Below are 24410 nucleotides of genomic sequence, written 5' to 3'. Positions count from 1 at the left end.
CAGCTCAAAGTTTATTATGTCTGGGAGTAGCCAGAGTTGCAGGGGGAATGAAAGGTAGAAGATAGGTGTCTGGGGAGTTGTCTGGATACACGCAGGGGACAAGGCGGAAGAGAGACCTAGTCAATTACGCGCTTCCGCTCCACTCGTGACTGATGACCATCAACTTGAACACAAATGAGCTAGTTAGGTACGAATCTAAACATGTTGTGAATCTAGTGATTGCTATTTCTCGGGGTGATAAATTTGCATTCAAAGAGCTCTAAGTTATCTGGGGTATAGCTACAGAGCTCCCCGATAAGCATTTGCCATATCTGATCTCGGAATTAACCAGATACTATATAGTAGACAATTATAACTATATCTCATTGAACGAACATGTTTTCCCCTACAGTTGCTCTGGAAAGGCTCATTTCATAATTTTAAGTATCACATTCAATCATGGCAAAAGTACAAAAGAGTATACCAAAGACCCAAGAACCCTTGAACCCGCTATATGCTGCGCCGGATGATGCATTTAATGAAACATGATCGCACCTATCGACAGGGCATGAGAGAAAAACATTATAACCATCGCTGATTTACATGAGGCTAAAGCGGCTTCAAAGAGGTCATATACCGAACAAGAACGTCAAGATCGTCGATTCGCTGATCTGCGACCATCTGTTGGAGACTCGGGAGGTTCTTCATCCACAAACCGGACGCTATTTCCCACGGAGCTTCGCCGACCAGACCGTGGTCGTTTGGAAGAGGTGGATAAAGCAGTCGCAGTCCCGGCTCGAAGTAGTCGACTTGCGAAAGGTGTGCGTAAGGGTGTGGCGGGGGTGGTGGATATTTGGGCGAGGGCTCGCGCCCGGGCGGCTCGCTTAGAGGGAGAGGTCGTGAAATTGGGGGTTGCCAAGGGGCTTGCAGAGATCGGATCATGGGAGGTTGCCTGAGATGTTGCCTGGGATGTTGTTGTGAAGTCACTTATTTTGAACGGTGTTTCTGCCTGCTCTTGATACCAGGGATCAAACATCGCTGATCCAACGCCATTACCATTTCCAAAAGATGAAATTCGTGCGGGGGTGAAGGTTGGACCGGCCGAATCTCGAGCCTCCAGCTTCATCCGGGCCTTGTCCACCCAATCGTGGAACATTTTTCGCGAGTGCTTCCGCAAATTTCTTTCCCGCATGGCTTCGGCGGTCTCGGCGGTACTACCCATCTGGAAGATACGAAGGCTGAGCTTGCGAAGAGAAGCTGCCGCCAGTCGTAGGACATGCAATCGGTATACATTGTCTGCTTGGTCTTCCATCTCACGCCGAATGATGAAGGTTTCGGACATTTGCATCATCTGGTCAAACGCGAGTTGTCGGAAATAGGAATCATCGGCGTCCTGGCAATCCTGAATCCTCTTCGTTGTTTTGCCGTGCCATTGGATGAATATCTCAGATGCGTCGGCAAGCAATTTTTCGCGATCAACATCAGCAGCTTGTTGCTCCATGTCCATGATGATTCGAGTTTTTGATGACCAGGCAGCCAACGCCTTAGACGCGAGGTTGACCTTGATATGCCGCCGGATTTTAGCATAAGATTCTTGCCGCCGTCGTTTGCCAGAGTCCACTTTGGCCTGATGCCATTGTTTCATGAACTTCTTCATCAAGAAATAGAACCGAGCATCTTGGGCCCAACCTTCCATTTTGACTACTTGATTATGCTTGGATCGCCAGATCGTAAGAGACTCGGCTGCGAGCCGTGGAGCATAGAACTCAGATGCTACATACTCCCGCTCGCGCTGAAGTTGCACTTGATCACGCCAAATGGCAAATTTAGATCGAACCAAGTTTTCGGTTTGATGAGCTTCATGAGCTTCAGCATGAAAGAGTAAACGGGTGTAAGTATCCCGAGTGTTTGTCACGAATCGAGAGAATACTTCCCGCTTGATGCGTTGCTCTCGTATCCTTCGCATTAGCTCAAATCTTTCCATCAGAATCCATTTGTACATCGCCTCCATTTTGATCCGCTCGTCAATTCGAGCACGAAGAGCCAAGCAGCGAAGCGTATCATTCCAAGAGATCCACGCGTTGTGTTGGATTCGATGGCGATCTACCTCTTCTGCTTGTCTGATCATTTCGATCTTTCCAATCCACCGCGAAAGGGCATTTCGTACGATCCTAGTATCGACCATCTCAGAGACACGAGAAGCAGCCGGTGCCAGCCGAGACTGAATTCTCCATTCATTAAAGATTTCTCTGAGGTCATGTTGGCGCCGAGAAGCCTGGACTTCCTGATCCGCAAGTGCAATTGTTTTCGAGTGCTGAGACCATATCTGAAATACCGACTTCAATGATGACCGTTTGTTGTGCAGGTCTATTTCATGGTCGCGCTCTCGATTGGTTCTCAAGTTCCGAAGCCACGAAAGAAGTGACCGTCTTTTGAGTCGATAATCAGAAACCTCGAGAACACGCCGGTCGCAGAAGCACCACCACCAGTCCCAAAACGCTGCTTTTTGTATCTTTGTGTTGCGCACGCTGACTGCTTGTGTCTCTGCTGCCTTCAAATCTTGGATCTTCTTCCGCCACGCGTTAAAAGGCCTTCGTAGTACAAAACGCTGAGCCTTCAACTCATTGATGGCAGTGATCTCGCGCCAGGCATTGAAATATTTCACTCCAAGTACATGTCTCCGGGCAGCAGAGGTCCGAGCTACTTCCTCCGACGTAAGTTGGGCCCAGTGGCTGAACGCCTTTGTCATTAGATATAAATCCCGTGCGCGACTGGCACGCGCTTCAAGGTGCTTGAAGAATCGATCTGTCCGAGCCGAGTGGCGTTTTTCTTGAATTACTCCTCGCCATGGCTCAAAGGCTTGTCGAAGAAGAAGGCCTCGATCATAATTTACAGCAAGTGTTTCCCTGGTTTGGCGAGTCTGTCGCGCTTGAAAGGCTTTTTTCAGCCATTGTGTCAAAATTCGACGGCAGATCGATCGCTGTCGGTACATGTTGAAGGTTGATGCATCCCGAAGTAGATCCGAAAGTTGCGGGCGATAGATGAACTCTGGCGGCACCTCTTCTTTGTCAAAAGAATCGTGTTCTGGGCTCTGCGACATAATTGATTGCACATCTTCGGACTCAGAGGTGTCCGAGGAATCGTGCGAGGGTGAACGACGGGGACGTGAGGCTTCGGAAATTCTCCTCGAACGATCACGGGCAACGGCCGACCTCGCAACCACTCCATTAGTTAAAGGAGGTTCTTCCGTGACTCCGTGCTTGTTTTCTATTCCATCAAATCTGCTGAGCAATCGCCGACCAACATCCAAGAACTGGCTGATCAATTGTGTCCGATCTGGCGATTTGCTAGGCCCGGAATCATGTCCAGATGTAGGTGACAGCTTTAGTTTAGAAAACTCGGGTTTGCCAATTTCAAGTCGCGACATTGACGATCGAGAGCTAGGGCGATTGATTGCACTTCGCTGTGTAGCATCCTCGCCAATGTCGTACGTAGTGTTGAACGATGCGCGCCGCTTGGGAGCCGGTGGTATTCCATTCGTAATTGGGGGACGGTCATGGGGATGGTCAACCGTCTGACTGTGGGTAATATCCGCTGTATATTGATCATATTCGTGTGTCTCGTTAAGGTTCGTAGAGCCGTCCTCGCCGATTTCGATCACGATTCCCATCTGCTGGAGCGCATTCTCGAATTTGTCGAAGAGAGTCTCGCCGCGCACACCTTTGCTTCCCATCTTGAACAGGAAGCGCAGGCATGCATGGCCTGGATCCGCGTTGACACCATGTTCGCCAACCACTTCATCGTATGCTTCGAAGAGCGCCCGGAATGGGAGTCGATCTGCTTCGGGTTTTGTCTCGGCGGCAGCAATAACCTGGTAGAGAAAGCCAACATCTATAGAGGTTAGGTTCCGTTTACGTCAACGAGTGATTGGTTGCGCCCTACCATCGTCTGAAAGAGATGAGATCTCTTCGGTCACGGCTCGGCGCTGAGAGGATATCGGAGGCATCGAAAATTCGCGATCTTAAGGCGCGCTTGTCGCATCTGGGTCATAGAGCTGCAGGACCAAATAAATCATCGCGACAGCGGGGAGCACCGAGGATGAAGCACATGCGCAGACAGAAGCCCTCTGCAATCAGAAATTCCAAAATAACGGGAACAATAGACTAAACCCATGCGCCATTAATCGACGTAATGGTGGGCTGAGCAGGTTGTTTTGGTTGTCGCGACAGAAACATGCAGGATGGTCACGTGGTCTTATGTAACATTCTTAGATTTCCATGCCTGGGGGGTCCTGTTGGCTTCACATCGGAACATTAAGCTACTTTGTATTTCAGGGCTACATCGTCACATCCTCCTTGCAAGATGCCGGGAAGAACTCGTCCAGTTGAAAAGATTGCCAAAGCTTCAGCCCAATGCTCCGTAGAGGTGTGTAGCTTCTGTCTGACCTCATCTCAGCATTGCCGAACTAACTAGCCTGATAGGTTGCGGCATACGGCAAGTGTGTTGTTACGGATTACAACTCGGTACATAAAGACATGTGTGCCAAAGAGTTTATGCGATTGAAGAATTGCTACCTGGTAGGTGACAAGCGATTGCTGCGCTGTTCGACACGCTAACCAACCCCAACAGGCGGCATCCAAAAAGGGCTAAAGAATGGTTCCTTGAAATTGTATATTGGTGGCATCCAAGGCATCGGAAGCACTCAAATATTTGGAGCTGTTTAGGTATGGCGGCGCAAGCAGGAGCATTTGTAAATTATTCTAGGTTGAATTTCGCTAGTTATTGAAGGTGAACTACTGATGAAAGGCCATATGATTTCATTCAAAGCAACAAAAAAATAGTTGAAAAGTAGACTCGATATCTACATATGCTCTTTTGGTCGACTTTTTAAAGCTTGAGCAGGCGCAACAAGAAAGTGGCATTTTGCACCTCCTGTTCTTCCTGTGAGATAGTACCCTCTTCCTCTCCGGTGGGAAGCTTATCGCCACCAAATGCACTCTGGTCAACTGGGCGGCGCAGGACCTTCTCAAAGGCTTGAGCCTGAGACTTGAAAGCCTCACCGAGGCCAATGTTGTCCGGGTCCGAAATCACGGTGTATTCCATTTTCACATCGTCGGTGGGGACAAGACCAGCCTTCTTGCGAAGGCGTTGAATGCGGTTGATGATCTCACGACCCAGACCCTGATGAGCCAGCTCTGGGTACAAGTTCACATCGAGAATGGTCAACACGTCAGAATCCGTGTTGGTTTCCATGCCCTTTGAGTTGTCAGTCTCCTTGATTCCTCGCTTCACAACAAGGTCACCCTCAACGAGTTCAATGCCATCAACCAAGATTTTCTTGTCCGCGAGATACCCCTTCACGTCATTGCTAGTGAGAGAAGGCAAAGCCTTCTTAACTGTTTGAACAGCCTTCTTTAGCTTCTTTCCAAGTACAGGCCAGTCAGCGGACACTGAGTACTCAACGTCGTATTTGGCTTCGTCGGAGGAGAGAACAAGCTCCAAAACGTTAAGTTCCTCGAGAATGTAGGGCTCGAGGGACTTGACATCTTCGAGATATTGCGGGTCATTATGAATCACAACAAGTGACTTCAAAGGGGTCTTGAGACCGATAGTCCGACGTTCGCGAGAAATACGGCCGAGTTCGATGATGGTCTGCATCCGAGAAACTCTGCGTTCAACAACTTCGTCAAAGAGCTCTTGGCGCACTTCGGGGAAGGGAAGGAAGTGTACGCAGCGGCTGTCTTCGGCACGGAGCGACTCGGGAATGTGGGGAAGAAGGCGCTGGTAGATGTTGTCGGTGATGAATGGAGTGAATGGGGCAAGGCCTCGGACAAGAGTGTAGAGAACCTCAAAGAGAGTGTTCAGGGCGTGCAATGTATCATCAACGCCATTTTCACCCTTGAGTCTCTTGCGGTTGAAGCGAATGTACCAGTTTGTCGTGTTGTCAATCAACTCGAGGAGCCGTGGTACAACGGTATACAGACGGTAAGCGGCCATCTCCTGGTTAATGAACAGGAGTAGTGATTGGCAGCTAGCAAGGATCCAACGATCCATCACGTTTGTGTTAGTGCTCTCTGCTGCAGGATCAAAGACAAAGTCGATGTTGGAAGTCTTCTTCAGGAGGGTCACCTGGCCCTCGAAGAACTTGTAGCTGTTCCACAATGGAAGAAGCACTTTGCTAACGATTTCCTTGACACCGGTTTCTTTGAATCTAAGAGGCTCAGCACGAACGACAGGGCTGTTGATCATGTACAATCGAAGAGCGTCCGATCTGTTTGGACAATGTTAATGAAAATTCGTATGGGAAACTCCCGAAGAACATGAAAAAGTGAACAACTCGGGAGTGAAGATCTTCAGGACTCACCCGTATGAATTCATGATCAGCGATGGGTCGGGGTAATTTTTCAATCTGCGGAATTAGCGTATAAGATAAGGTCCAGGTCATGGTCATATCGAGATGTTGTTTACATACCTTTTAGACATCTTCAGACCGTTCTCTGCGAGGACAATGCCATTCACCACTACATTTTTGTATGGTAGTTTTTGACGCAGATGAACTCCGATAACACTGAGTACATAGAACCACCCTCGCGTTTGACTAAAATCTAGCATTAGCGCGTGAAAACCGACAGAGAAGGGGGTGGAAATGAGTAACTTACTCGAGGCCTTCAGCAATAAAGTCTGCTGGGAAACGGTCCTCGAACTCCTCTGCGCCCTCAAAGGGATAGTGGACACTTGCAAAGGGCATACTTCCTGATTCGAACCAGCAATCGAAGACCTCCGAAACACGTTTCAAAACGCCATTTCCTTTCTTAGAAGGAATGGTAATGTGATCAACCTTATCACGATGAATATCGGTGAGCTCGCCCTCGTAGCCACTCAATTCCCTAAGTTGCTCGATGCTACCGATAGCAACAACTTCTGAGAAATCGTCACTAACCCACAACGGCAGCGGCGTTCCCCAGAAGCGGTTTCGAGAAATATTCCAATCATGAGCGTTCCGAATCCAGCTGGCAAATCTCCGCTCCTTAACATTGGAGGGGACCCAGTGAGACTTCTCAATGCCATCAAGGATGTCGGGAATGATAGGCTTAACCTTCACAAACCAAGATGGCACAGCACGGTAGATCAGAGGGGTATCGGACCGCCAGCAGAAAGGATAGCTGTGAGTAATCTGGCTGTCAACAAGGACACGGCCATTGCCCTTGAGGAGCTTGATGATGCCCTTGTCAGCAGCCTTGACGTTCTGGCCCACAAAGTCCCGGACTTCAGCTGTGAAACAGCCCTGTGGATCAACGGGATTAGGAGGAAGACGAGTCTCGGAAATAACGCCGTGGTTCATGGCAACTTGGTAATCCTCCTCACCAAAAGCAGGAGCCTGGTGAACAATACCCACACCATCCTCGGCAGTGACATATTCATCATTCAGCACCTGGAAGCCACAGTCCTTGAATTCTTCATAGAAATAATCAAACAGGGGTTGGTACTTCCATCCGAGCATGTCAGAACCCTTGATGCGGTCGACAATTTTGAACTTGGCCTTCTTCGGGTCCTTGTAGATAGTCCGAAGAAGAGCCTCGAGGAGGATGTAGTTTTTCTTTGTAGCCTCATCGTAGATCTTGACGTACTCGAAGTCGGGGTGAGCACACAGACCAGTGTGCGATGGAAGCGTCCATGGGGTGGTGGTCCATGCAAGTAGGCATGTCTCGGGGTCATCCAACAGAGGGAATGTAACAACAACAGCGGGGTCCTGCACATCTTTATAGTTCTGCTGCGCTTCGAAATTGCTGAGAGGCGTGTTGAGGGCTGTGGAGTAAGGCATAACACGGTATCCGCGGTAGACGAGGCCCTTATCAAAGAGTTCCTTGAAAACCCACCAGACGGATTCCATGAATGAGGGGTTCATGGTCTAGATGACAGGAAGAAAAAAGACATTAACACAAGGGCACAGAAAACCAGACGTGCTCGAGCGTACCTTGTAATCGTTATCGAAGTCAATCCAGCGACCCAATCGCTCGATGGTTTCGCGCCATTCTGTCGCGTATCTCATCACAATCGACCGACACTCCTCGTTGTATTTCTCGATTCCGATCTCTTGGACCGCCTGCAGACCAGACATGCCCAATTTTTTGTCGATCTCATATCTAGGTTTTGTGTCAGCCAGACACTAGATACACAATCTTGAGCAAGTCTTGTCTTGAATCGAATTGAACTTACTCAATAGGAACACCATGCGTATCCCAGCCAAAACGGCGTTCCACATGGAATCCCTTCATGGACCAATAACGGGGGATCACATCCTTGATTGTCTAGTGGAAAATTTTAGAACTACTTGCAACCCATTCGCAAATTGTTCGCTGTGATCTTACCGAAGCAAGCAAGTGCCCATAATGAGGGGTTCCGGTAGCGAACGGAGGGCCGTCTAAAAATCCATAGCGTGGCTTTCCAGCAGAAAGTTCAACTTGGCGTTTGAAGGCATCGATTTCCCTCCACCGAGCGAGCACGAGTTCTTCTTCCGCAGGAAAATCCATGGCGTGGTGAGTCCAGTGGTTTACAAGAAAAGATTGACTGCTAACAACCTCTCAGGGCTTGCAGGTGAGTCACCCCGCCTCGTTTTTCTGCCAGTGTGCCTTACCTTGACCCCTCCAAGTACACCGCCTTCTGCAACCAGATAAGCATCATGTTAGGGCAAGCAGAAGATGAAAGAACCCTTAGAATAAAGAGATATAACAAAGACAAAATCCAAATGGATGACGATAACTGATACATAACAAGTAGATAACTGGGTGAGCAAGCAGTATTTGTACAACTTAGCTATAATGTATCACGGAATAGTTATACAATTCGAGCAACCTACATATGTATATACAACATGACGAGGGCTCAACACATGCATCCTCTACAAGGACAAACAAAGAGTCAATTCGAACATCAATTGAATTCATTTTACATTTCTAACTCCATTCCTTGCCCAGACCCTCATGCCCAATAACCAAACGTGTCAACAGATACTAATAACAGTATTGTAAGAAGCAAGAAGAAATAGCCAGGAAGCTGGACCCTCATTTACTTTCTAGTACCGATTATACCCTCCTCCGCCTTGGTTGTGAGAGTAATGGTCTCGGTTCTGCCCACCACGGCCGCGGCCTCCACGGTTACCTCCTCTGCCCCCACGATAATCCTGCTGGCCATAGCCTGATTGATGGCCGTTATTGTACTGACCACCCTGGTTGTACTGGTGGTTTTGTTGGCCATAATAGTCCCCAGGCTGTTGGTAGCCGTGTTGGGGCGGGTACTGAGGTGGGTACTGGTGTGACATTCCGCCACGTGGAGGGGGAGGTGGCCCTCTGGCGTAGCCTCCATATCCTTGGCCAGGGGGAACCCAGCCAGGAGGCACCATGGGAGCACCACTGGGACCTCCAGGACCACCTTGTGGGCCGGAATTGAACTTCGGGTCAAGATGCGCAGCGAATGGGTTCGGGCGGTCACTCGAGTAGTTCATCCGGCCGCCGCGTCCTCTGCCCTGGAAAGGTGCGCCACCGAATGATCGGCCAGAGTTTTGGGATCGGGCCTGAGTGGCTCTGATATCATTGGAATCCAGCATTGGCGTCGGTAGCTTCACCCCACGGAGAAGCATAGACTTATGGACATGTGAAGTCTTTGGGAGTGTATATAGAACCCTTTGATCGGTTAGTATACGAAACAAACAGCGGATATGGGAGGGTTATACTCACGTGAGAGAACGATCGTCGTCAACTCCTGGCATGCCATGTGCCTCCAATGGCGAGACCAACGAGCTGTGGGGGATATAGGTGTCGCTACGCTCAACAATACCGGCAAGGCCACCGCTGACATCCTCTTTGAGGGGATATTGTGCCGGGCCAGGCTTCTTGGAGTAGAAGTTCGCGACGAGGTCTTGGTACAAGGGATTTCGGTCGGATAGCAGAAGAACCTCCTGACCATGAGAGTTGCGACTCTTTTCATCCTCGGTAAGGAGAGGATAAACCTTCGCCATGGCGTTTAGAAGACGAGTTTCGTCGATGAAGGGGAAGAAGAATCACGCCTTGCCAGGCAAATTTCTTGCCGTTCAAATCAAGGGGGAAATCCTCCGGGTAGAAATCGATGATCTCGCTATCGGGATTTTCCATGAGAGGATGGAAAACCTTCGGCAGTGCGTGGTTAGATGAGGCAGGCAAGACTCCCATAAGCTGTTCAAAGGGTTTGAATATTGTGCCCTTCTCGAACTGGACGTCCATATCAGCGATGTCAACGAAATCGGCGGCTGTATACTATGTGTTAGCTTCTTTCTGCGAAATCCGAGGGAGAAGATGAAAGGAAAAACCCACCAAATGGCGCATAGTGCCTTGGGTAATACCAAGTCTGTCATCAAGTTAGCGAAGCCCAATCGTATAACTAAATGGGAATTAACAACATACCCAAGAGGGGCACCCCTGGAAATAGTATCGCAAAACCCAACAAAGACCAATCGCATATTCGCGAGCGACCTGGTGACGGAATTCTAAATCTTTCGGGTCCACGCCGAATTTTTGTTCATAGTATCGATCGGCGTATCCTGGCTCCCACAGCTTGACAGTGTCTTCTTGGATCTCATCTTGTTTAGGCTTCTCAGGAACAGAAGGAACTGGCAGAGGAGAGTCTCTGCCCGGTGTTCCTGCGTCGGTAACCTCCTGTTCAGCTACATCCGCCTTTCGTTTTCCAAGAACCCCGGGAGAAGTCTGCTCTGGGGGTGCACTTGATACGTCCTCGCCGTCTGTGGCTGGAGTTTCGCTGTCTCCAGCGTTCTGGTTGCCCTTCATGAGTTTACTCTTTAGCACAGCCGCGGCGCTCTTATTCTCCATGTTAGCACGGTATACAGCTCCACGGTTGATGACCATGCTGTGTGTCAACTCTCTGGTCTCCTTATTCAAGTGACCTCGGCCAGGGGTTATGAGTTCCATAGGAGGGGCGGGCTCGCCGCCGTGAGAGCCAGCTGTCAAGTCACGCTGGGGGAACTCCGCCTTCGCTTTTGAGCACGTTCTTCATTTCGAGCGGCATCCTGCTCCTTACGTCTCTTCTCATTTGCCTGCTTTCTTTCCTCTGCTTGCCGACGACGTGCGAAGATGGCATCTTCTTGTTTGGCCAGTCCTTGCAAGATGATTTGAGCGTTTTTCAACTCAACACTTCCATCTTTGGTAAGGTAACTGCCCATGGCAGGAAGATTATCACGCCATATCGCGATCAGCGTATCGATTCCGTTTTCGCGAATATCCAAAGAAGGCAGATGAGGAAGGAAATCGTTTCCGACGAAGAAACACATGAAGACCCAGTCATCCAGTGCACGTTCAAGGTCGAATGGGAACGGTTGCTGAGGAACACGAAGCTCCACGGCAAGATATTCTCTTAGAACGGCGACATGAAGCCAAATGAATGGCTTCAGAGGGGCAGCGTGCTGCTTCTCGTCGAATTCCCCACTCTTCTCCTTCGGGCGGCCTAGACACTCCTCAGCCTTGTGGCCAGTCTGTCCACAAAGTCTGCAACCCCGAGGTCTTGAGTCCTGGGCAAACACATCTTCACGCAGTACTCGGAAGTAAGGCTCATGAGTACCAAGACCCAGCATGATCAGATCAGCATCCTGTTAGATTTGAAATTAGTGATCTGAGAAGATTGATTTGGAAGACCGCCATAAACTTACTAAACCATAGATGACATGACGAGTGTTGGGGTCGTGGTTAGGCGAGGCTCGTTGGGATCGTATAAAATTCATGATCTTGTGCTCTCCTTCTCCTGGAACCGTGGCATCCGAAATGATGATTTTCAGCTGTCAAAGTTAGCGCGTTTCCTTGGTACCGATAGAATAGATCAAAACATACATTTTCCCAACCCGGGTCAGTGTTAAGCTTGTAGGCGATCCAGTACCGCAAGGAGGCAGCAAGGATATCCATGAAGGGTGTTCCTGGCGTGATGACGTTGCTGTCCCACGTCTTCTGCACAACCTCCTCCCGAACCAACTGCTCGCCGGTTTTCGTAGCATGCTGCTGGGCAAGCATTTTGTGGAGTTCCTCCTTCTTCTGATCATTCTCCTTCGCTTCTTGTGCTGAGCGGAATCGACGTGCGCGCTGCTGGTTCATCTTCGCTCTTGGGGCAACGCCATCTATACGTGGTATCGAGGTTAGTGGAAATCGCCAATGTGGAGAATACAGGGGAATTGCAAGCTCCACTAGAATATACACTTACCAATAGCGATCATGAGAAGCTTTCTAGGGCGCACCATGTTGACCACTCGATCGGTGTACTTGTAGATTTCCATCATCATTTCCTGCTCGTCCGCTGGGGGAGGCTTCCCCTCGGGATGAGTACATGGATGAACAATACCGTTCATATCAAGGTAGAGGTTATCCTGCTCCTCGCCATTGGGATTCGGACGGGTGATATCGATTGGGATTTCTTCTCCATCAACCACTTGGGCTTGCTCCTCAATAACCGGAGAGACGATCTTCGGATACTTGTTGGACAGCCATCGGAACAGCGCGGGGACACCCATGATGATAATGCGACACTTGTGAGGTTAAAACTGAGAGAGTTCTGGTGCTCGTGTCGCAACCAGTTGATGGCGTTCGTGCAGGCGCAGGCGCGATCTCTCTGTTTGTGAATGAGACGCAATTTAAGGGAGTTCAGATAAGATACAGACTCCTCTAAATCATGTAATAGAGATAAAAAGAGATGCAACCGCAGACCTGATCGCGGTGCAGGTTGAGAGTAGTGAAAGTGAGCTTGCCGTTGACGAAAAGATAAATTCCGGGCGGTCGGCGATTCTGCGGGTTGAGCCAAGATCGGCGTTTAGCCCCCCTTGGGCAGTACAATAGGACAGCTTTCTACTGCAATCAGCGAACTAACCAACCTCTTCACTTTTTCACTTTTTGCTCTCTCATAGATGACTACCAATTTCTACGCCCTCGGCCGGCAGTGACCATGAAATTGCGAATCAACTACCATGTTCCGAATCCTCGAGTCGCAAGCTCCGGCCAAACAAACGGCTACGGACACAATCGACGTATTAAGCAGTAGACTGCAGAGTGCTACATTGTTGGAAGATCGCCGGGCAGCAATCCAAGGATTAAGAAGCTTTGCAAAACTCTACCCTGCATCAGTCGCTTCCGGTGGCCTACGGTCATTGATCACCAGTTTACGCAATGACAGTGAGGATGTGGACACTATCAAAGTGGTCCTCGAGACCCTTTTGATGCTCTTCACGCCTGATGAATCTAGTGTGGGTATTCTGTACTCTGAATAGTTTCACTCGAGTTGCTCATGTATAGATTTAGCCTGAAGCGTCGGACGAAATAGCTCTGTGGCTGGCGGATGAATTCACTCAGGTACGCATCGTGACCTCGGTCCCGAGATGATAAACTAACATTTTCAAAGCGACAAGATAATATAACCACCCTACTCGACCTTTTAGAAGCCCGCGAATTTTACTCCCGCCTTTATTCGCTCCAATTGATTTCCCACATTTGCAGTGCACGGCCAGAACGAACACAAGAATGCATTTTTACAGCGCCGCTGGGTATTTCCAAGCTAGTCAGTGTCCTGACAGATGCGAGGGAACCAGTACGGAATGGTATGCCTTGTCGAATGTTTGCGTCCATGTGGGACACGAGAGGTTGGAGCTGACAACCTGTTTTCTGCTAGAGGCTCTTGTCTTGTTGATTGCCCTGACCCCCGCTTCGGAAGAGCTACAGAAGCTGGTGGCATTCGAGAATGCATTTGAAATACTTTTCTCACTTATCGAGGCGGAGGGAGCATTGACTCATGGGACCGAGGTAGTGGAAGATTGCCTCTCCTTGTTAGCTCACTTGTTGAGGTTCAATGTTTCCAACCAATCCTTTTTCCGCGAGACCGGTTGTGTGAAAAGAGTAACACAGCTGCTTCATGAATGTCAGCAAGAGCCAGAAGACAACGAGCCGGCGCCACAGTGGACTCTGGTCCACCGAGATAAGAATGTCTGGGGTCTCCTGGCCATCATTCAGTTGTTCTTGATTCGCGGTGGTATGAGCACGCCCATTAATCAGACTGCATTCTGGCAGAATGGCGTGACAGAGCAAGTTCTTAGCATTGCATTCGGTCAAAGGTTCAGCGTTAGCGTGACCTCAAAGGTGAGATGTTACTATTACTCATCCTTGCCTGCACGTTTTCCTAACAAATATAGGCCTTATCAACTTGTGCCGATCTGATCCGCGGCAACTCACCGTTGCAGGAAAGGTTTGGTGATATCGAAGTTCTGTGGGGCTCCTACACCGGCGACGACAAGGCTGCCAATGGTGATGTGAATGAGCCTTTACGCATCAATGTCATTGAAGCATTTTTGAAGCTTAGCCTCGAACCTGCTCCCAACAACCTTTTGGACGCACGACTTGCTGCCTGTGAATGTATGAAAGCGTTTTTCGCCCATCATCCCGGAATTCGCATGCATGTGCTCAGGCGAGCGATTGAAGGGCATACCAGCGGGCAGGATCGAATTCCCAATATTCTATCTGTACTGCTCACTGCGCCAGAAGCGCGAGGAAATGCCGATCCATATCAAGTGTGGATGGCCTGTATTCTGATGTTCCATTTGCTCTTCGATGATGCAGAGGCTAAGGCAACAGCTATGGCTGTTACTGAGGGTGATGCTGAGAGCGGTGAAGAAGTGGTCACCAGTGTCCAATCTGTCGTTGGAAATCTGATTACTGGTCTGCAGCGCGGCGATGACGAAAGGATCACAGTCGGTTATCTGACGTTGCTCTGTGGGTGGCTTTTCGAAGACCCAGACGTCGTTAATGATCTGCTTGGAGAGGGTAGCTGCATTCAAACCTTGTTGCAAGAAATTAAGCACCAGCGTGCCCCAAGTAAATTGGTGCCTGGCCTTTGCACTGTGCTGTTGGGTGTCATTTATGAGTTCTCCACAAAAGATTCCCCAATCCCTCGCATCACGCTTCATAAGCTACTCATCGAACAGCTTGGCAGGGAACAGTATATTGACAAGATCACAAGACTTCGAGAATGTCCCTTGGTTCGTGACTTTGAGGTCCTTCCCCAAACCGCTGGTGGTCAGCTCGAGGGTGGACTGCCGGAGGTGTTTTTTGACCGCTCATTCATCGAGTTCCTGAAAGATAACTTCAGCCGATTGCTTCGTGCCATTGACCGTGAACCCGGTTTTGAAATTTCGGTTGTTGCCAATGGGATCGAAAAGGGAATTTCGCGTGAGCTTGTTGATTCATTGCGTGCAGAAATTGAAGATCGCACCCAGACCCTTCAAACATTAGAGTCTGATCTCGTTAGCATCCAACGGAGGCTTGATCAAGAACAGTTGGACCACCGAAAGACAAAGGAATACAATGCAGTTGAGTTGTCAAAGCTTCAACAAACCAACCAATCTCTGCAACAAAGCCATGCGCAAGAGCTATCCGAACAACTATCAAAGCTTGAAAACGAACACAGGCATCACAAAAACGAATTACTCAAGCAGCATAGTGATCAGCTCCGTGCCATCGACCATCAGCTCAAGCAGACTTCAGCAGAATCTGAGAGCAAGAGCCACAAAGCAAGGGAGTTGAGAGAGCATCATGAGCGGGAGGTTGCTGGTCTGCAACAAACCATTCGTGGCTTGGAGTCGGAGCTTTCTCGCGCCCAGGAACAACATACAGGAGAAGTTGTCAATCTCAATAAGCAACTTCAGGAGTTGAAAACTATCATCAGCCAGTCCAATGAGGCCCACGATTTACAGGTCACTGATCTTCAAAAGAAGATTCAAGATCTGGAGAGCACCAAGAAATCCCACAACGATCAAGTTGATAACCTCAACAAGAAGATCCATGAGTTGCAGGACACGATCAGCCAGTCCAAGGAGGCCCACGGTGCACAGGTCGCCAGTCTTGAAAAGAATATTCAAGACCTAGAAAACACCAAGAAAGCCAATGATGGACAGGTGGCAGAACTCAACAAGAAAATCAAGGACTTTGAAACCACCAAGGGAACCCGCGATGGAGAAGTCGCCGATCTCACCAAAAAGTTGCAGAGTCTGGAATCTAGGTTGGCCAAAGCCAAGCAACATCACGAGGTGGAAGTCAGCGACTACAAGGAAAAAGTTGAAACCTTGGAGTCTAGTCTCTCTACAGCCAAGCAGCAATATGAGGCCGAATCCACTGGCCACAATGATACGGTCGGAACTCTCGAGTCAAATCTCGCCGCAGCCAAAAAAGAGCATGAAGCCGAGATCGCAACTTTAAAGCAATCTGTCGCAGCTCTGGAGTCAGACCTTGCCAAGGCTCAGAAGTCTAGCAATGATCTTGAAACCGCCCAAGAAGGCACCGCTTCTCAGACCTCTGCTCTGGAAGCACGAGCTAAGGAAGCCGAGGACAAGGCCAAAGAGGCCGAGTCCCACGCCCGCAGTGCGGCTGAAACCCTCAAAATCATTCAGGTTCAGCTCAACAAGGCTAAATCTGAAGCTAAAGAAAAGGAGGAGGCTCGGCAGTCGGCCCAGTCTGAACTGGAAGACCTGCTGATTGTCTTTGGAGACCTTGAGGCTAAGCGAACGGAGGACAAGGTATGTTTAATGGCTCGATACATTCTCGAGCTGCTCCTGCCTGCCCGGGATCTGACTAACCATTATCTTAGAAACGGCTCAAGGAGCTCGGAGAGGAAGTCTCGGAGGCCGAGGACGACGACGATGACGAGGATGAGGGAGATGAATGATGGACATGTATTCATTTGTAAATAGGCAGGCAAACAACGATTCCATCTCTTCGGTGGTTCACGGTGTGATGCCACAGAATACCACAGCTCGAGTAGGTAGCTGTTGTGTGTCATTTCAACACTGATTTATCTCTCTACTTTCTTCCTATGTCCGCTCCTATTGGCTTTTTACCGACCTAGGGGAGTAGTAGAGGTCTCAGGTGAGCCCGGCATCCAATACAAAAGATTGCTCGATTTTATTTTAGCATATTCCGTTCCTCATCCGTGCATGTTATATGGATATAACATATTGACTTACAAAGACTTCCAATAACGATTTAAGGCTATACTGCATACACATACGAATCCTAGCAGTCTAGCACTGTGGTGCCTATGAAGCTATACGCTCCAATGTGCCTGATAGTGGCACCTACAAATATGTATGTACAACCTCGCGGTATCCGCAGGTACCTATGTAAGTAGATTGGGTATATGAGTTATCATGATATTGATGTGATCTACATTTTTTGGTTTCAATGGCTGCTAGCACCCATGGAGATCTTGTGGGAAGTTTGTATGCACCACATAACCTTGGAAGATCGGAAGAGCTTCAGATCCTTAGGCGCATTTTCCTAAAGCAAACAAGCCATAGTGCCTATTTAAACCCCCTGTTTACGTCGACTTAGACTTCTCTTTCACTCTTCTACTCATGCTCATCGAATGTGACAGTTTAAAATTCTTCCGTCGAGCTTCACCATACATCTATCATGCCTAGAATGAGTGCATCATATCGTCAGTTCTCTTATGAACCTGAGATTTTGTATGAGTTTAGATGGGCTCGAAATCTATTCAAGTCATTACCAAGTATTGCTGGTGCCTTGAACTTGTTAACAACACGGGAGATCCTCGCATTATGCCATGTTAACACGGAGTCTGGGAGAATTATTAACATGTGGTCGGACTGGGCCAGTGACAGGATCGGGAAAAGACGGATATGCTTCTTCGGGTTTGAACTACTCTGGCTACACGCTCACGACCGTGAATATGAGGGTGCTATGGCAGCTCCTGTGGCCCCACAAATCGGTGTGCAGAATGGAACTGGCGAGATCCGCGACGTCGTATTTATAAACTGGTACATAATTCAGCTCATGCGTGTTGCCCCGACGATATTCCCCCACTCCAATTTCGACACGAGTCCCCCGGAGCTTGACAGATATGACTTTCTTCATGCGCTCTGCACTCTTCGTTGGGCAGGCTCAATTCGCCCGTTTGTGAGTATCCCACAACGTCAAGTAGCACCCGCAGCTCCTGTGCTGTGGTACCGCGAACCTGGTACCGAAAGACTTGGTATTCCACCCCCTACACCTGTCATCCCCATTGAAGAGGCGCCAACACTACCGGACTCCGCAAACAAGCTGGAGCCTAGGAACGCGCTTCCGGCAACCTCGGGGGGGCGACAGTATCGGTGTCCCTAAAGAACGAGCCCTCGGTGATTGCCCCGGCGCTCGTGAAATGTTGTATCAGTTTGCTGGCAATCTATGCGAGCAACTTAGGCAGGTTCGACTCTCAGTGGAGTCTGACCAAGCTGAAAAAGACAAAGAAGCCAATATCCAGTTCCCTAGTATCGATAGATTGGTCGAGAAATATGCCCAGACAATTGAACGGAGTTACGTCAGATCCAACGCGGCCAACGATCAGGCTCTTTTGCAGCTCGCCAGCCACTGTGCTCAAATGGGAAACCAGAGCGCTAAGGAGACAGGCCATGAAGAGGTTGGCCCTGACCGAGACACTGATCCTGGAGTAAAGCACTCCGGCAAACGTTTCCAGGCTGCTCCAAAGACGCAAATCAGCCGGTGGAATAATGGTGTTTCCAAAAGCAGGATTCAGCCATTGAAAGTTCGCAACACAGGATCGAATGAACGTATCCAGGCGGTACTCAATTCGGCATTGGCAGATACATTGAATTCGCCAGATCGGTTGGATGCAGTCAAGTCAAACGCAACAATCGAGTTGGACTCGGTAATCGAAGTTGATTTGACCGAAGACTGATTCCCCAAAACAGTTTCTACTATTTGCAGGGTTCGCGTTCAAAACGGGCGATGTCGGCTAGGTTGGAATTTGAGGTTAAGATGTGAAATTGGGCGAATTTTTGGATAACATGTTGATTTCAAAGTCTGAATTAAAGCTCGTTTAAGCTAGCAACAAAGTTGCAGCATAATAGAACATGTCTGTATCATAGTTATTTAAATTGTACTCCGTAGATGATCTATAGATAGATGTCCGCAGGTGTATAGATCGACAGATTGAGTCACCGGGCGGTCAAGAAACTGCCCGCGACACCGGAGGGGAAACAATACTCTTTTTCCTTTTCTGTCTTGTTCACTCTCGACTTGGAGATTATATTCCCTTGATACACTATTGGCTCTTGGCTCAGCTCTGTCCAGGTTCGTCAGACTCCTCTAATTATTCAATTCCCTCCAAATGATCGGTATGCACCTCAAGGTTGTATCCCTAGATTCATTGTGGTGGGGGAACAGATAAAGTACTGTGAGTCGGTGTACTAACAAGTCACAGAATGAAATGAGCAGTCATTGAACTTTGCCATTACCGAGTATTCATCTATATCCTCCTTCGCAATGTCTGAGCCCACCAAGATCAGCATCTTGGGCCGGGAGAGCATTGTCGCTGATTTTGGTCTTTGGCGCAATTTCGTCGCAAAGGACTTGATCAGTGACTTGTCCTCGACGACCTACGTTCTCATCACCGATACAAACCTCGGATCTCTTTATACCCCCACTTTCCAAAAGACCTTTGAGGCCGCCGCTGCTTCCGTCACCCCAGCCCCACGACTCCTCATCCACCATGCGGCCCCCGGAGAAAGCTCCAAATCAAGGCAGACAAAAGCCGACATCGAAGATTGGATGCTAAGCCAGAACCCGCCATGTGGTAGAGACACAGTGATCATTGCGTTGGGTGGTGGTGTGATTGGGGATTTGACTGGATTTGTTGCAGCAACCTACATGCGAGGTGTGCGCTTCGTGCAGGTCCCAACCACGCTCCTTGCCATGGTGGACTCCTCAATTGGAGGAAAGACAGCTATTGACACTCCGCTTGGTAAAAACCTCATTGGTTCCATCTGGCAGCCATCGAGAATCTACATTGATCTCGAGTTCCTTGAGACTCTCCCCGTGCGAGAGTTCATCAATGGCATGGCCGAGGTCATTAAGACTGCTGCCATATCAAGTGAAGAGGAATTTACTGCCTTGGAAGATAACGCAGAATTAATTTTGGCTGCTGTGCGTAGCGAGCCGAAGGCTGGCCAAGGTCGCTTCGACGGCATCCGGGATATCCTGAAGGCTAGAATCTTGGCATCGGCACGTCACAAGGCCTTTGTCGTCTCCGCTGATGAGCGTGAGGGTGGCCTTCGCAACCTGCTCAATTGGGGTCATTCTATTGGACACGCCATTGAGGCGATCCTTACCCCTCAGATCCTTCACGGCGAATGTGTCGCAATCGGCATGGTGAAGGAGGCAGAGCTTGCGAGGCATTTGGGCACCCTGAAGGGTGTCGCCGTCGCTCGTGTGGTAAAGTGCATCTCGGCCTACGGCTTGCCCACTTCCGTGAAAGATCCACGGGTTCGCAAGTTGACTGCTGGTAAGCACTGCTCTGTAGACCAATTGCTGTTTAACATGGCTTTGGACAAGAAAAACGATGGGCCGAAAAAGAAGGTTGTGCTCTTGTCGGCGATTGGCCGCACTCACGAGCCAAAAGCCAGTGTCGTCTCTAATGAGGATATTGGTGTTGTCCTTGCTCCCAGCGTTGAGGTTCACCCCGGTGTGCCAAAGTCGCTCAATGTCACTTGCGCACCTCCCGGATCAAAGAGTATCTCCAACCGTGCCCTTGTGCTTGCTGCTCTTGGTTCTGGAACCTGCCGCATCAAGAATCTCTTGCACTCCGACGACACTGAGGTCATGTTGAATGCCCTAGAGCGACTCGGCGCGGCAACTTTCTCTTGGGAGGAGGAAGGTGAGGTTCTTGTTGTGAACGGCAAAGGCGGAAAGATTATCGCAAGCCCTTCGCCCTTGTACTTGGGTAATGCCGGTACTGCCTCACGATTCCTCACCACCGTGGCTACACTTGCTACTCCCAGCAGTGTCGACTCGAGTGTCTTGACCGGTAACAACCGCATGAAGCAAAGGCCTATTGGTGATCTTGTTGACGCTCTTACTGTTAACGGTGCTGGTGTTGAGTACATGGAAAGCAAGGGATGTCTTCCTCTCAAGATTGCCGCTTCTGGAGGCTTCGCTGGAGGAAAGATCAACCTGGCCGCTAAAGTTTCCTCTCAGTACGTCTCTTCTCTGCTTATGTGCGCTCCGTACGCCAAGGAGCCAGTCACGTTGAAGCTGGTCGGTGGCAAGCCCATCTCACAGCCTTATATCGACATGACGACTGCGATGATGAGATCTTTCGGCATCGACGTGAAGAAGTCTACCACCGAGGAGCACACCTACCACATTCCTCAGGCTCACTACGTGAACCCTGCCGAGTATGTTGTGGAGAGCGACGCAAGCTCTGCAACCTATCCTTTGGCCATTGCTGCCGTCACTGGTACCACCTGCACCGTCCCCAACATTGGATCCAAGTCCCTTCAGGGTGACGCTCGTTTCGCAGTGGATGTTCTACGGCCTATGGGGTGCTCCGTTGTGCAGACTGATACCTCAACCACTGTTACCGGACCTGCTGACGGTGTTTTGCGACCACTACCTAATGTGGATATGGAACCTATGACGGATGCCTTCCTCACTGCCTCTGTTCTCGCGGCCGTTGCCCGGGGCAAGGGCTCAAACCACACAACTCGTATCTACGGTATCGCAAACCAACGTGTCAAGGAATGCAATCGTATCAAGGCCATGAAAGACGAATTGGCTAAATTCGGGGTGGTGTGTCGTGAGCATGACGATGGGCTTGAGATCGACGGAATTGAGAGTTCTACCCTTCGCCAGCCCGCCGGTGGTGTTTTCTGTTACGATGACCACCGGGTCGCGTTCAGTTTCAGCGTGCTGTCTCTCATCGCTCCCCAGTCTACCCTTATTCTGGAGAAAGAATGTGTTGGCAAGACCTGGCCTGGCTGGTGGGATGCCTTGAAGCAAATGTTCAGCGTGAATCTCAATGGCAAAGAGCTGAAGGAAGATGAGCATTCTGCCTCGAGCGATGTGGAGCGGAGCAGCGCCTCTGTGTTCATCATCGGTATGCGTGGCGCTGGAAAGACCACCACTGGCAACTGGGTTGCTAAGGTCCTCGGTCGTCGTTTCGTCGATCTTGATACAGAGCTTGAGACTTCCGAGGGTATAACTATCCCCGATATAATTAAGACACGCGGCTGGGAGGGATTCAGAGACGCAGAACTCGCTGTCCTAAAGCGCGTTCTCAAGGATCATCCTACTGGCCATGTCTTCGCCTGCGGCGGAGGTGTTGTCGAGATGCCAGAGGCACGAAAACTGCTTACTGACTACCACAAGAGCAAGGGCAACGTGCTCCTTATCATGCGTGACATCAAGCTGGTCATGGACTTCCTCCAGATTGATAAGACCCGCCCTGCCTACGTGGAGGATATGATGGGCGTGTGGCTGCGACGTAAGCCTTGGTTCCAAGAGTGCAGCAACATCCAGTACTATAGCCAGCACTCTACCTCAACGGAGCTAGCCCTTGCCTCAGAGGACTTTACCCGCTTCATACGGGTAGTTACTGGTCAAGTAGACAACCTTAGTCTCATTAAGAAGAAGAAGCACAGCTTCTTCGTCTCTTTGACTCTGCCTGATCTCCAACCGTCGGGCGATATTATCACCGAGGCTTGTGTCGGGTCTGATGCTGTCGAACTGCGGGTCGATCTGTTGAAGGACCCTTCAGTTGAGGGCGACATTCCCTCGGTAGACTACGTCAACGAACAAATGTCTATCCTTCGCGGTCGTACCACCCTACCGATCATCTTCACTATCCGCACCAAGAGCCAAGGTGGCCGTTTCCCCGATGATGCCCATGATGCGGCAATGCAGCTGTACCGACTAGCGTTCCGCTCTGGGTGCGAATTCGTGGATCTTGAGATTGCGTTCCCCGATGCAATGCTCCGTGCCGTTACTGAGATGAAGGGTTACTCTAAGATCATCGCCTCGCACCATGATCCTAAGGGCACTCTGTCGTGGGCCAACATGTCCTGGATGCAATCCTACAACCGTGCTCTGGAATACGGCGACGTGATCAAGCTCGTCGGTGTTGCCAATACCCTTGATGATAACAATGCCCTTCGGAAGTTCAAGACATGGGCTGAAGAAGCCCACGATGTGCCGCTGATTGCGATCAACATGGGCGACAGTGGTCAACTTAGCCGTATCCTAAATGGTTTCATGACCCCGGTGTCTCACCCCAGCCTTCCTTTCAAGGCGGCACCTGGTCAACTATCCGCTGCTGAGATTCGCCGTGGTCTCTCCCTGATGGGTGAGATCAAGGCCAAGAAGTTCGCTATTTTCGGTTCTCCTGTCTCCGGCTCGCGGTCCCCCGCTCTCCACAACACCCTCTTCGGCAAAATGGGTCTACCCCACGAGTACTCTCGCCTGGAGACTACCAACATCGAAGATGTCAAGGACTTTATCCGTGCCCCCGACTTCGGCGGTGCTTCAGTGACAATCCCCCTCAAGTTGGATATCATGCCCCTGCTCGACGAAGTCGCCCAGGAGGCTGAAATCATCGGTGCCGTCAACACTGTCGTGCCCGTCCCCAACGGTGACAAGCCTCCTCGTCTGGTTGGCTACAACACCGACTGGCAAGGCATGGTCCGATGCATGCGCAACGCAGGCGTTTACGGCTCCACCGGCAACGAGAGTGCCGTGGTCATCGGCGGCGGCGGTACTGCCCGTGCTGCCATTTTCGCCCTCCACAACATGGGCTTCTCTCCAATCTATGTTGTCGGCCGCACTGCCAGCAAGCTCGAGGGCATGGTCTCGACCTTCCCGACCAACTACAATATCCGCATCGTAGACAGCCGGACCCAGCTTGATACCGTTCCCCAGGTCGCTATCGGCACGATCCCCGCTGACCGACCCATTGACCCTGTGATGCGCGAGACGCTCTGCCACATGTTCGAGCGCGCTCAGGAGATCGACGGTACTCTCATCGGCAAGTCTTCCGACGCTAGCAAGCACCGTGTTCTTCTTGAGATGGCCTACAAGCCTACCGTTACCGCCTTGATGCAGCTTGCATCTGATGCGGGTTGGACCACCATTCCTGGACTAGAGGTCCTTGTTGGGCAGGGTGTGCACCAGTTCGTTCACTGGACTGGTATTACTCCTTTGTACCACGAGGCAAGAGTAAGCAACCACCTAGATTATATTCTCTCTTTATTGCACCATTGCTAACATTTATTGTCTTCGTGTTTAGGACGCCGTCATGGGTACTGCTGAATGATCATGAATGTCTCATAAATTTCCCGGGTTTTTTTATCTTCATTTTCCATATTTGACACCATACCATGTTCCATGTTCTACCAGCTGGTCAGCTGGTTATCAAAAGCATTCAACAAAACTTGTCCTGGCTTGCATCTTGTTTGTTGTGTTCATACTATAGTTCTCATTTACATATAGCTCCCTTTCGGTCAATGCTATTGTATTCCACCTCACGTATCGTCCTTGCCTTATTTCTAAGTTAGCAGGAAACATAGTGACTTCATT

At 49.9% G+C, this 24410-nt stretch overlaps 8 protein-coding genes across 8 annotated transcripts; 4 read left to right on the top strand and 4 right to left on the bottom strand.

Moving 5' to 3' along the window:
* Nucleotides 1-4: 4 nt before the first annotated feature.
* On the bottom strand, nucleotides 5-562 carry N7487_003972 (uncharacterized protein; the record flags this gene model as incomplete). The annotated part of the gene is given in 3 exon segments (XM_056871719.1): nucleotides 5-116; nucleotides 129-195; nucleotides 535-562. The coding sequence occupies 3 exon segments, from the start codon at nucleotides 560-562 to the stop codon at nucleotides 5-7; spliced, it is 207 nt and encodes a 68-aa protein (XP_056729439.1).
* Nucleotides 563-628: 66 nt separating this feature from the next.
* On the bottom strand, nucleotides 629-3985 carry N7487_003971 (Sfi1 family protein; the record flags this gene model as incomplete). The annotated part of the gene is made up of 2 exons (XM_056871718.1): nucleotides 629-3870; nucleotides 3922-3985. 2 exons carry the CDS (start codon nucleotides 3983-3985, stop codon nucleotides 629-631), a joined length of 3306 nt encoding a protein of 1101 aa, XP_056729438.1.
* Nucleotides 3986-4310: 325 nt separating this feature from the next.
* Nucleotides 4311-4703, top strand: N7487_003970 (uncharacterized protein; the record flags this gene model as incomplete). Its single annotated transcript, XM_056871717.1, has 3 exons — nucleotides 4311-4404; nucleotides 4461-4581; nucleotides 4609-4703. Exons 1-3 carry the CDS (start codon nucleotides 4342-4344, stop codon nucleotides 4701-4703), a joined length of 279 nt encoding a protein of 92 aa, XP_056729437.1. The 5' UTR covers nucleotides 4311-4341.
* Nucleotides 4704-4866: 163 nt separating this feature from the next.
* N7487_003969 (isoleucine--tRNA ligase ILS1) lies at nucleotides 4867-8510 on the bottom strand (the record flags this gene model as incomplete). The annotated part of the gene is made up of 7 exons (XM_056871716.1): nucleotides 4867-6250; nucleotides 6344-6388; nucleotides 6452-6577; nucleotides 6639-7888; nucleotides 7955-8123; nucleotides 8197-8288; nucleotides 8349-8510. 7 exons carry the CDS (start codon nucleotides 8508-8510, stop codon nucleotides 4867-4869), a joined length of 3228 nt encoding a protein of 1075 aa, XP_056729436.1.
* Nucleotides 8511-9052: 542 nt separating this feature from the next.
* Nucleotides 9053-12544, bottom strand: rat1 (5'-3' exoribonculease Dhp1; the record flags this gene model as incomplete). Its single annotated transcript, XM_056871715.1, is given in 9 exon segments — nucleotides 9053-9659; nucleotides 9714-9985; nucleotides 10041-10261; nucleotides 10326-10359; nucleotides 10416-11002; nucleotides 11014-11611; nucleotides 11672-11797; nucleotides 11850-12130; nucleotides 12214-12544. 9 exon segments carry the CDS (start codon nucleotides 12518-12520, stop codon nucleotides 9053-9055), a joined length of 3033 nt encoding a protein of 1010 aa, XP_056729435.1. The 5' UTR covers nucleotides 12521-12544.
* Nucleotides 12545-12970: 426 nt separating this feature from the next.
* N7487_003967 (uncharacterized protein) lies at nucleotides 12971-16710 on the top strand (the record flags this gene model as incomplete). The annotated part of the gene is made up of 6 exons (XM_056871714.1): nucleotides 12971-13246; nucleotides 13302-13352; nucleotides 13402-13597; nucleotides 13669-14132; nucleotides 14186-16561; nucleotides 16633-16710. 6 exons carry the CDS (start codon nucleotides 12971-12973, stop codon nucleotides 16708-16710), a joined length of 3441 nt encoding a protein of 1146 aa, XP_056729434.1.
* A 929-nt stretch (nucleotides 16711-17639) lies between these two features.
* On the top strand, nucleotides 17640-18738 carry N7487_003966 (uncharacterized protein; the record flags this gene model as incomplete). The annotated part of the gene is made up of 2 exons (XM_056871713.1): nucleotides 17640-18154; nucleotides 18243-18738. 2 exons carry the CDS (start codon nucleotides 17640-17642, stop codon nucleotides 18736-18738), a joined length of 1011 nt encoding a protein of 336 aa, XP_056729433.1.
* Nucleotides 18739-19325: 587 nt separating this feature from the next.
* On the top strand, nucleotides 19326-24218 carry N7487_003965 (pentafunctional protein ARO1; the record flags this gene model as incomplete). The annotated part of the gene is made up of 2 exons (XM_056871712.1): nucleotides 19326-24050; nucleotides 24121-24218. 2 exons carry the CDS (start codon nucleotides 19326-19328, stop codon nucleotides 24145-24147), a joined length of 4752 nt encoding a protein of 1583 aa, XP_056729432.1. The 3' UTR covers nucleotides 24148-24218.
* Nucleotides 24219-24410: the final 192 nt, after the last annotated feature.

This window comes from Penicillium crustosum, assembly GCF_028827405.1.
Source record: "Penicillium crustosum strain IBT 35664 chromosome Unknown utg000002l_segment0_segment0, whole genome shotgun sequence".
Taxonomy (NCBI): domain Eukaryota; kingdom Fungi; phylum Ascomycota; class Eurotiomycetes; order Eurotiales; family Aspergillaceae; genus Penicillium; species Penicillium crustosum.
Note: the sequence above shows the minus strand (reverse complement) of the source record. Positions and strands in the feature narration are given on the sequence as shown.